This window comes from Triticum dicoccoides, chromosome 2B, assembly GCF_002162155.2.
Source record: "Triticum dicoccoides isolate Atlit2015 ecotype Zavitan chromosome 2B, WEW_v2.0, whole genome shotgun sequence".
NCBI lineage: Eukaryota > Viridiplantae > Streptophyta > Magnoliopsida > Poales > Poaceae > Triticum > Triticum dicoccoides.
Genome location: NC_041383.1, coordinates 79,224,103 through 79,235,057, shown reverse-complemented (window position 1 = coordinate 79,235,057; position 10,955 = coordinate 79,224,103). Strand labels below are relative to the sequence as shown.

At 45.3% G+C, this 10,955-nt stretch overlaps 1 protein-coding gene and 1 non-coding gene across 2 annotated transcripts; both read right to left on the bottom strand.

Annotated features, from left to right (window-relative positions):
• Positions 1–2,373: 2,373 nt before the first annotated feature.
• Positions 2,374–2,444, bottom strand: TRNAG-GCC. Its single transcript has one exon. It is a non-coding gene; the product is annotated as a tRNA-Gly (tRNA).
• Positions 2,445–2,866: 422 nt separating this feature from the next.
• On the bottom strand, positions 2,867–6,584 carry LOC119362246 (eukaryotic translation initiation factor 2 subunit alpha homolog). Its single transcript, XM_037627447.1, has 5 exons — positions 5,995–6,584; positions 4,197–4,343; positions 4,016–4,120; positions 3,412–3,510; positions 2,867–3,287 (listed from the first exon to the last, which is right to left on the bottom strand). The coding sequence occupies exons 1-5, from the start codon at positions 6,511–6,513 to the stop codon at positions 3,138–3,140; spliced, it is 1,020 nt and encodes a 339-aa protein (XP_037483344.1). The 5' UTR covers positions 6,514–6,584; the 3' UTR covers positions 2,867–3,137.
• Positions 6,585–10,955: the final 4,371 nt, after the last annotated feature.

The following is a 10,955-nucleotide window of genomic DNA, read 5'->3' as shown; positions in this document are numbered from 1 at the left end:
CGGGGGAGGCACATATTTATAGCTAGAGGGAGCTAGGAGAGTCCAAATGAGGAGTGGTTTTCGCCCACACGATCGTGATCGAATGACCGAGAGCATGGAGGGGGGTTGGATGGGTTATTGGGCCACTTTGGAGGGGTGTTGGGCTGCACACAAAAGAGGCCTTTACGGTTACCCCGGTTAATCGTTGGAGCATCAAACGACCTCCAAATGGAACGAAACTTGACAGGCGGTCTACCGGTGGTATACCAAGGCCGCTTGGAAAACCTCGGGCCATTCCGAGAAAGTTTAACACCCGCTCACAACAGGAGACAAAAGGGGAATGCCGGAGGGCATAGGAGTGTCGGATTGCAAAACGGACAACGGGGAAAATGCTCGGATGCATGAGATGAACATGTATGCAAAATGAGATGCACGTGATGACATGATAAAACGCAACACGCAAGCAAATTACATGGCAATGACGGCGAATAACTGGCAGACACCTGGCGCATCGGATCCGGGGCGTTACAATCCCCCACACTTCGGCCTATGGCTAAAGATCTTCAATGCGAAGCCAAAGGTGGTCGACGGGCAGCACGCGGGCTGCGCCAGGGCAATGATAAGCAAGCTGCCCAACGCCACATGGCCTAAGGGTACCTTTGTCGAGACCATCAAGGTCTGGCAACAGGAATGGTTCTACATCACCGAGCCGCGCCGTAGCAACTGGGCGGCGATTCCGGAGTTCAGATCCGGACCCCCCACGAGGCTCCGTCGTGGAACGCCAAGGGCCTCGACTGGGGTCCCAGGCGGAGGTGCAAACGTTGCAGACGCGTATCACCAATGTGCTGAGCAAAAACATTGGTCTAGCCAACGTAGTGCAGATTATGCTCATCCGCCGCATCCTCACCTGCCAACAACGGGCCTCCCCCATGTGGGAGTTCAATCCGGAGGAGCCACGGACTCTGCAGCACTTCCTCGACACGACGCATGAGGGAATGTTCAAGGCCCAGAAGAGCTGGCACATGGAGACCGAAGGCGTCAGTCTTGACGCCGAGAATCCGGTCTCTCCGATAAGTGTTAATTTTCTAAAGATATATCTGGTCTGTATATTTGATCAATATGAATCTTATCAGCACCTCTTTACAGGGCTAGACAAAGAAGGCGGAGCGGATTAAGAGTCTGGCTCCGTTGCCCGAAGATCCAGTCACCCCTCAGCTGGAGGAGATGCTGGTCCCGGCGCCCTATCAAGCGCCGGAAAGAAAAGCAAGAAGAAGGGCAAGGGACCCAAAGGCGGGCCCTACTGCAAAGGTACTTCAGATGCTATATCCGGAGAAACCGAAGTCGTCTCCTCTCACGAGGAAGACGAGGATGAAGAGGAGGAGCAAGAGGAGGTGGAGAGCGACTCCCCTCGCATCACGAGGAGGAAGAAGAGGACGGCCTTCGAGAATCTGGAGGAGGCGACGCCGAAGAGGAGAAAGGTTACCCTCTGATAAGTTCAGACTCGGAGATCGATGGTGAACGAACCTCCATGGCCGGAGATGAAGGAGGGCACCAAAATACTATTGCATCAATTGCTGCATTCCAGCCGAGCTAGGGTGCCGAGAGGCTACAATACTGTATGAGATGGGTTTGGTTGGACAGAAAGGGAACACCGCGCATGTCGGGCCTGTTTTCCATAGGAACTTGAGCAGAGGAAAAGGTTCTTTTTGGAAACAATTCCTTATTTAACACTATCTTAAATTTTGTTTTCTTATTTGGCAATAAAACCCTTTTTATTCTCTATTAACAACGAGTCTAAATTTTTTGTCTTTTATGACACTTTCTTCCATTTTGAGCCTAATTGACTTTTGAAAAGACCATTTCGCCCCTCATGTGTGTATGATTGTGCGCGTGTGCGTGCTGCTGCGTGTGTGTGCTACCGATGCTGCATGTGTGTGTGCTGCAGCGTGTTTGTGTGTGCACGTGCGTGTGCGCTGCAGCGTGCGTGCGTGTGTGTGCTACTGCCATTGAGTGTGTGTGCTATTGCTCTGCACTGATGTTGTGTATGTACGCTACTGCCCCCACATACACATATCACATGAGAGGCAAAAAAGTCTTTTCAGGTGTCAATTAGGCTCAAAATGGAAGAAAGTGTCATAAAAGACAAAAAAGTTAGACTCATTGTTAGGTAAAGAAAAATAATAATTTATCAATATTAAAATAGGGCATAAAATTTAAACACGATGTTAAATAAGAAATTCTCTCTTCTTTTTGTCTACCAGTCCTTGGCTGAGGCTGGACTCTTTCTTTCTTCACGTGGCTGCACCATTCATGTACCAGCCGGAGTGACAATAAAGAAAAAGGAAAATGCACCATTCATGTACCAGCCGGAGTGACAATAAAGAAAAAGGAAAATGCACCAGCCGGGAATCGAACCCGGGTCTGTACCGTGGCAGGGTACTATTCTACCACTAGACCACTGGTGCTTGTTGCTTCTGGTTCGTTTAGCACCTATATCATCAATTTTCCATGAAGCAGGCAACGGCAACGGCTGACAATTTCTGTGCACATCAGTCCACTTCTGATGACTGATAAATATAATTCTCGTTTAGTTACTATATATATGGTCAACTCGCTATGCAACGGCTCACAATTTCTGCACACTCACGGTCGTCACTTTTGCTTTTGATGACTAAATATAAATTCATCGTCTGAAGCACGTCCAAAGTGTCGAAACGAAACGTACGTACTGACAAACAGCTCGTACTTCAAGTAATTTGAAGCACGTGGGAACCGTGAAAAAGAAACGGTAATCGCGTCATTGCTTGCAGCTGACCTACCAAATGGATAGTCAAGAATTCAAAGAAGAGGGCAGGTAAGCTCAGTGTCATACACCGAATTCCACTAGTGAGCAACGATAAGGAAAATCCATGTATAAATGTTGATGAAAACAGGTACCAAAAAGCGCAATTAACAGTATTCAGCATCAGTGCTCAGAGAAAAGCAAATCAATCTGTAAAACTACGGGTAGCCTACAGCTGATCAATATCAGTAACAGAGTAAAAAAAACTCATCCATCCATCCAACGTGCCTCCTCAAAGAGGAGCCAAACATTCTTCCCCTTCATTTCGTTGCTGGCGCTGTACAAGTGACCTCATCCCACTTGGGAGGAGACTCGCTCAGTCCGTGCCAGCGCCAGCCTTTGTGAAGTCCACGTCCCCCATGCCATTGTCCTCCTCCTCGCTGTCGTCGTCACCGTCGACCTCCTCGCCTGCTAGCTTCAGCTTCTCAATCGTGTCCGCAAACAGCTTGTCGTCTCTCTCGCTCACCTGCACGGGAAAAAAATATAAAACACGAGTTATGGGCGAGAATGAATAGAAGCTTGCAGATCTCTGGATCAGCAGCGGTTTCTTTTGCTGATTATTTGTTGAGCACAGATAACAGGGAACTTACAGCTCTGGCTGCTTCCTTCACCACCAATTTCCCCTTGTGCTTTTCAATTGCCTCTGCACAAACTTTGGTTGCATTTGTCAGAACTGCTATCCCCTGGTCCTGTTCACAACAGCAATGTACAAAATCAGCAAATTTCATGTCATTGGCTAGAGTGATGCGTATGTACACTCAACCAGCCCACGTTCGACAACCCCCCTACCCCCCAACCACGCTCATATAATCCAGGGAACCTGATTCCACCTCCTTCCAATATGAATAACCCCAAACCACACATTGCAATCATGAGATGTGTGAATACAAAGTAGCACTGCAAAATCCTCAACACAAAGGGTAACTGAATTTTAATCAAATTTAAAGATCTCAATAATACCTGTGTATTCTTCATCCATCTACTAAAACATGTATGCCAATTTTCCCAGCAAAACAAATGACTACTACTCCATGAGTAATTAGGTTACACGACAGACCGAAACATTATTTCAGATACTCTTCCATGCAAAGACCAACAGTTATGTGTGTTGAGTTTTGATTTATATTTTCTACGCAAATAAAGAAAGTCAAGAATCAACATTAATCACATAAATGAATGGAAGAAATCACCAACTTTGTCAAGTGTCTGTGTGGTCAGAACATAAAGCGGAGGAGCAACTAGCTTAATCTTCACAGGGCAATCAGCATTTCCAGCAGCTTCAGCTTTCCTCATGGCTTCCTGCAAAACAGAATCAGCAACTCACAATCAAGCATACACTTGGAAACCAAACCACATGGATTGAAGCAAACAGAACCTTAATGTGGAGAACACCATCAAACTGGAAGCATTTCATCTCAACATCAGCACGAATCTTGAGTGGCTGTGGTGTCATTCTCCTCCTTATGTTCTTGACCAGGGCATCCTTAACCTCAGGGGTGACAGCCGGCACAGTGTTACTCACCTGCAGAAAATGCCAGCACAAATGAATCTTTAGAAACGTCCAATTTGCAGTTACATACTATAAAGGTAGTTTAAGCGTGCATAATCAGCACCAGCCCTATGTCAATAACTCAATATAGTATTTTATGATCCGCACCATACTGCCATAAGTGAACTCAATATATAGAGTGCGTCAATTTGCTTTTCAAGAAGCGAAACAATTCACTGTTATAGCATACATTGTGATTAAAACAAATCACCATGATGACTAGTTCATCTCAAACGTATCTGAAAGACAGTGAAACCATGATACCTAATTTTCAATTGCTTACACAACCTACTGAACATACCATTATAATTTACACTGGTAACATCCATTCAGTCAATAGTACGCAAAGAAGTACATTACCATATTTCAACGAACCAATTTGAAGCAATAAAATATTCCTTAAATCGACTATTTTCATACACATTACGAATCAAATTACAGATTCCGAACTAACCACTAGGAAAACAGCTCATGGGCCAACTTTGATGCAGGACAAAATTTACAGATTGCAGTAGAAACAAATGAATACCTACTTGGAAAACACATGTAAACAATATTGCAAGATATTAATTTTGCATTCAAATTTATGCTTAACTGTTTGTACACTGCTGACCGTCTGACTTAGAAATAAAGTTACTAGGTTTACATCGGTGAGCATTTGAAGCAACAGATATCGTTAAATCGACTAATTCTATACGCATCAGGAAATTAAGTACAGGCTCCAAACCAGCTACTAGGAATTAACTGTAAAGTCACTAAACTACCAGCATGAAGCGAATTGATGGCATTGCCTCAAGTGCACCCAATACTTGAGCAGTTAATTTGAGCAAGTACAAAAGTAGTTTAAGCATGCATAATCAACAGCAGCACTATGTCAGTATAAGATTTTATGATTTGTATCATAGTGCCATAAGCGAACTCAATGTACAGAATGTGTCAATTTGCTCTCCAACATTCGCTCTTATACATTGTGGTTAAAACACATTATCATGATGATTATTTCACCTCAAACGTATCTGACAGACAATGAAATCATGGTACTCCCTCCGATCCATATTAATTGTCGCTAACTTAGTACAAAATTATACTAAATCTGCGACAATTAATATGGATCAGAGGGGGTACCTTATTTTGCATTTAAGATTATGCTCAACTGCCAATACAAGTTACTGATTATCTGACTTACAAGTTACAACTATAACTTAGCATATCAATTAAATCAAGAGTTCACAAAGAACCAAGCCAAGTACACTGTCAAATTTCAACCAACCAATTTGAAGCAACACATATCATTGAATCGACTAATTCGAAAAACATCAGGTAATTATTAAGTGCATGCTCCAAATCAGCTACTAACAAATTAACTTCCCCTCAAATAATTACTAGAAATTAACCGTTCGTGAGGCAACTTTGATAGAGGACAAAATTAACAGACTGCAGTAGTACTAACAAGCGAATAGCTACTTGAAAAACACATGTCGAGGTCCAATCGATTGATATTAGTGTAAGCTATAAAACAACCAGCCCGTAGCAAATTGATGGGATCGTTTGGAGTACGCCCAATACTTGGCAATTAGGAGCAGATGGGGAGAGGGGGAGGGGGGAAGGGGGGTCGCGAACGAACCTCCACACCATCGGGACCGACGACGGTCTCCTCGTAGGTGAGGACGTCGAGCACGGCGTCGGGGTCGGTGACGATGAGCTTGAAGGCCTCGAAGGCGTGGCCGTACCTGCGGTAGAGGGGCCAGCCGATGCGCTGGTAGAGGGGCTCGAGGTCGACGCCGAGGGTGTCGGCGGCGTGGCGCATGATGGAGTGGACGAGCTTGGACTTGTTGTAGCGGTCCTCGCAGGTGGCGGCCTCCTCCTCGGAGACGCGGCGCTTGGAGAGGTCGATGTAGCCCTTGTCGCGGTCGACGCGGAGCACCATGGAGGGCTCCTGGCGGCCGACCTTGATGAGGGAGGAGATGGAGCGGATGCGGCGGCGGGAGAGCTCGGAGAAGAGGATCATGCCCTCGATGTTGTTGTACTCGAGGAGGGAGACGTAGGCGCCCATGTCAGCGATGTGCTTCACCTGGATCATCACCGCCGCGTCCACCTCCGGGAACCGCGGCTCGTACATCCGGCACTCGAGGTTCGGCGGCATCTTCGCGGGCGGCGGCGGCGGCCGGAGGCGGTGGGGGGACGGGGTGGGGTGGGGAGGGGAGCTAGGGTTTTGGGGGTGCGGCGGAGACGGGCGAGGGGCAGCCGGGTTATGGATTGGTTGGATTGGCGAGCGAGCTGCGAATCGACGGTGTGGCTGGGCCGTGTAGTACGTGATCCGTTTATGAAGACGCCAAACGGGGATGCGTGTCCATCCTCGTGTGGATACAGGTTTCAGCCCGATTTATTTGAGTTACCTCCGTGCTCGGACGCCGAAATCACAGATTTGGTTTCTAATAAAAATATTATACACAAAACAAATTCAGCCTTAAGATTTAAACTGTATGGGGATTTATTTAAAACAAAAAATCAAAGAAAATCAATATAAAAAGTTGAACATGCTAGTTGGGAAACACGAAATATTCAAAAGCATCGAGCGACTGCATTGAAAACTAAATTTGCACAAAGGCGGGCGGTTGTCTTCGACAAGCCTTGCAAACACCGGCGAGCGTTGAAACATGTTGATATCATTGTGGGATCCGACCATGCCAAAGAAAGAGTGCTAGATTCAAAAATCTTGTGAGGGCACGGCCTCAAGTATGACAGTGCAAGCCCTGACATGGCCCTTATACTGCCCTTGCCAAGCAGAAGGGCGGTTCTTCCACTCTTGGTGCATGCAGTTTATGCTGCCAAGCATCCCTGGGAAGCCCCTACTGGCATTCATCGCCAACAAACGGGTTGTATCTGCACCAGTCGGCTCTTTTAAGTACTCAGGGCCAAACACAGCAATCACAACCTTGCAGAACCTATACATGGACTCTAGGCACGTAGACTCACTCATACGGGCGTACTCATCAATGAGATCATCGGGCACTCCGTATGCAAGCATCCGGATGGCTGCAGTGCATTTCTGATGAGATGGGAAGCCAATCTTTCCAAGGGCATCCTCTTTGCACTTGAAATAATTATCATATCCGACCACCCCCTCTCTAATACGGTTGAAAACATGCCTAGCCATACGGAAACGCCACAGAAATTTCTGATGTTTGAACAGCGGGTTGGTTGTGTCAAAGTAGTCCTTCCATAGAAGCAAATGGCCGCTCTCTCGGTTGCGATTCAATGCCGGAATGTGCCCCGGGATCGAGCCCCGGAACAACGGTTGCTGCCTATTAAGGTGGTCATGGACCAACACGGCAGCCAAGATCTCCTTATCATCATCGGACAAGGAATCATCGGAGTCGCACAGGAAATTGTGGAAAAAGAACTCGTCGGCGGAGTCCATTTTATACCTTGGCAAACTGTCGAACAGTTTGCGGGCGTGGGCGAAGAAGCTGGCCGGCGAAGAGACGCGCGCCTTCCTTGGTGTAAGTGCATCTAGTGCCCCTTAGTGATTTTGATGTATTGAAGACTTATAGGTTAAGGGACTAATATGTTTGTGAGTGTACACAGGTTCTATAAGTCGATGAGGAGTTTGATATTTACAGTGAAAGTCGACCCCTAAAAATGAATATCTTCGCCTGAAGACTTTGGTCCTCCTAAAGACTTTGGTCCTCCTGAAGACTTTGAAATTAAAGAAATTGGTGTGACCGTGAAGACTTGGATATTCATGTGAGGACTATGAAGCGTGAAGACTTTTGTTTTCGTAGTTTCATTTTCTTCTTCTTGAGTCATAGGAAACACATTGTTGTTAAAGGGGGTCGAGGTAATACTAAGGAAAGTGATTTCCATGTGATGCTCATCTCAAAATCCTACATCTACCCAATCCTTCGAGTGAAGCCATTGGAAATCTCATATCAGTTCAGTCAATTTCTTCAGTGACAGAGACGAAGATCTTATGGTCTCTGAGGAATTTGTTTTGACTGAGGAGTTAGGAATTCGCCAGTGCGAATTGCCTACCACAGTGAGGAACATGATGGCCCTGAGGAATTCAAACCTAAAATCCGACAGTTGCTGTGCCACGCGCCAGCTGTCCAAAATATCCTACCACCTAGCGGTCATATATCATTGAAGGGCATTTATGTCTTATCATATCGGGCTGCTCCCTAGGCTATAAATAGCCGCCCCCTACAACCACTAGCTGGTTGGCTACTCCGAGAGAAAGTGACACTTGTCAATTGAGAGCATCCCATCCTCCGAGGACTTTGAGCGAAAATCATCAAGTGAGGAAAACCCAAATCCCAAACTCAAACCTACAAACCCAAAGTGATTGAGCATCATTGAAGAGATTGTTCCTGTGTGGAACCGACGCTTGTTACCTTTGAGGAGTGTGTATCCTCCAGACGGTTAGGCGTCATGGTCTGAGCATCCAAAAGGAATTGTGGATCGCCGAGTGACCTAGTCTGTGAAGGTTTGGAAGTCACATGTGAAGACTTACCACTATTATTGGGCGAGGTCTATGTGATCTTAGCTCAAGGAGAATACGGAGAGGACTGTGTGTCTGGGACTGTGTGTCCTCGAGTTTAAATACTCAGCCGCTCCAACCAGACGTACAACTGTCACAACAATTGGAACTAGTCTACCAAATCATTGTCTTCACCAAGCCTACTGGTTCTATTTCCTCAACACTTTCATTTCCTCAGTTATGTCTTGATGACAGAGACGTGCCTGAATCATCATCCACTGCATCATGTCTTATGGCAAAGGGTGCCAAGGTAACTGAATGGTACCTCTCCGAATCTAGTGATGATGAATCAGGTGATGAATTTGGACCCAGCTATGTCAAACTTGCTTCCCTTGCCAGTAAACAACAAAGAGCTCTTGAAAAAGTTCAAAACATGCTTGATGAAAGCAATGATATGTTGGGTGAGGAATTGGATCAAACTAAGGCTTTGACTGATAGTCTTCAAAAACTTCAGTCTAAGTTTGACAACCTTCAAAATCATCATAACACTCTCTTAACTGATAATGCAAAGCTTTCTTATGAATTTCTTCAGAGAAAGCAAGATCTTGAGAAGTTAAAAGTGAGTTATGAAGATCTTTAGAAGGAAAACGATTCATTGCTTACTCAACAGATCAGTTCCGCTCAGGAAGAATTTATTCCACCATGTCTGAAATGCATTGAGCGTGAATCTGCTAATTCATCACCTGAATGTTCAAATGCTTCTGTTGCTGCAAATTCTTCAACTGTTCTGTGGTCACAAATTCCTCGTCTGAGGATACCACATGTATCACTGACAATAATGCAGGGCTGAAGGAATTGTATGTAACAGGCATTTACAAAAGTCTCAAAGGGCATCAGACTCTATGTGATGTGCTCAAAAAGCAGATCTTGAACATGAACCCTTGGAAAGAGGGTATTGCCTTTGAGAGGAAACTCAATGCAGATGGGACCTACTGGAAACCTGAGCAGTATCCCAAAACCTCATGGGTTGTTGCGAAAGGACCTCCTGTAGATCCATGCACTCTATCTGGCTTTACTTGTGATTCTTCATATACTTCTGATGAGTCATTTGACTCCATCTATAAATTGTTTAAGAATCAGAATGGTGAAGTATTTGCTCGATATGTTGAAACTAACTGCAGGAATGGTCCCCTATTAAGAAAATCTGGGTTCCTAAAAGGTGCCTTGAAAATCTTCAGGTGAATGTCATCATGACACCACCCCTGAAAAATAGGAACCCCGGATCAAATTCTTCATATGGATCAAATTCATCACGTGGATCAAAATCCTCATATGAACATCATCATGCTAACACTTCTGTTTCGCAGGGAAATTCTAAAGGCTATAAATATGTGCATTATTCTTCAAACCATTATGTTCATAAGTCATCGAAGAATTTCTCTGCTTATTCATATGCTTATCATAACCACTCATCTGTGAAACGAAGTGCAGTGGCTTCTATGCCATCTTTTTCTTATGGAGCTCGCAGAATGATGAACTATTTGTCACCCCTTGAGATGTGGGTGGTAAAGAAAAAGATTTAATCTCTTATGCAGGGTCAGGTCTCCAGACGAGCTTGATCGTCTGAAGAAAATGCTGGAGACCTGAATGTCTGTGACACCCGGATAATTAAGCTACAGTGAACCTCTACTAATGATGCCACATCACCTCGGTTACTGTTGATAAACTCGCGTCGGTTAGAAACCCAGTTCAAACTTCAAATTTAAAATCAGGCAAACAACAAAAGTGTTCAAGCAATAAAACTAAAATGTCCGGATTGTGCCAAATATTACACAGGTAATTATAGTGAAGAAATCCCATATTTAGAAAATGCTATGATGCTCTAAAATAAATAAAACAGAAAATGGGAAAAGAATAAAAATAGAAAAACAAAACTAAAAAAAAGAAGAAAGAAGAAAAGGAACCCCCCCCATCTGGGCCTTGGCCCAGCAGGCCGACAAGCCGCCAGGCCAGCCCACCCCGGCCCCCCTTATCCCCCCACCCGACCAAACCCTAACTGCTACCACCCCCACTCCCCTCGCCCCCACTCTCTCTTGCGCCGCCCC

Coding starts and splice junctions, on each gene's coding strand:
- LOC119362246 (XM_037627447.1), bottom strand. CDS start 6,513: ATGCCGCCGAACCTCGAGTGCCGGATGTACGAGCCGCGGTTCCCGGAG. Junction 4,344..5,994: donor TCGGTCCCGATGGTGTGGAG/GTTCGTTCGCGA, acceptor CATTTTCTGCAG/GTGAGTAACACTGTGCCGGC. Junction 4,121..4,196: donor ATGGTGTTCTCCACATTAAG/GTTCTGTTTGCT, acceptor TCTGTTTTGCAG/GAAGCCATGAGGAAAGCTGA.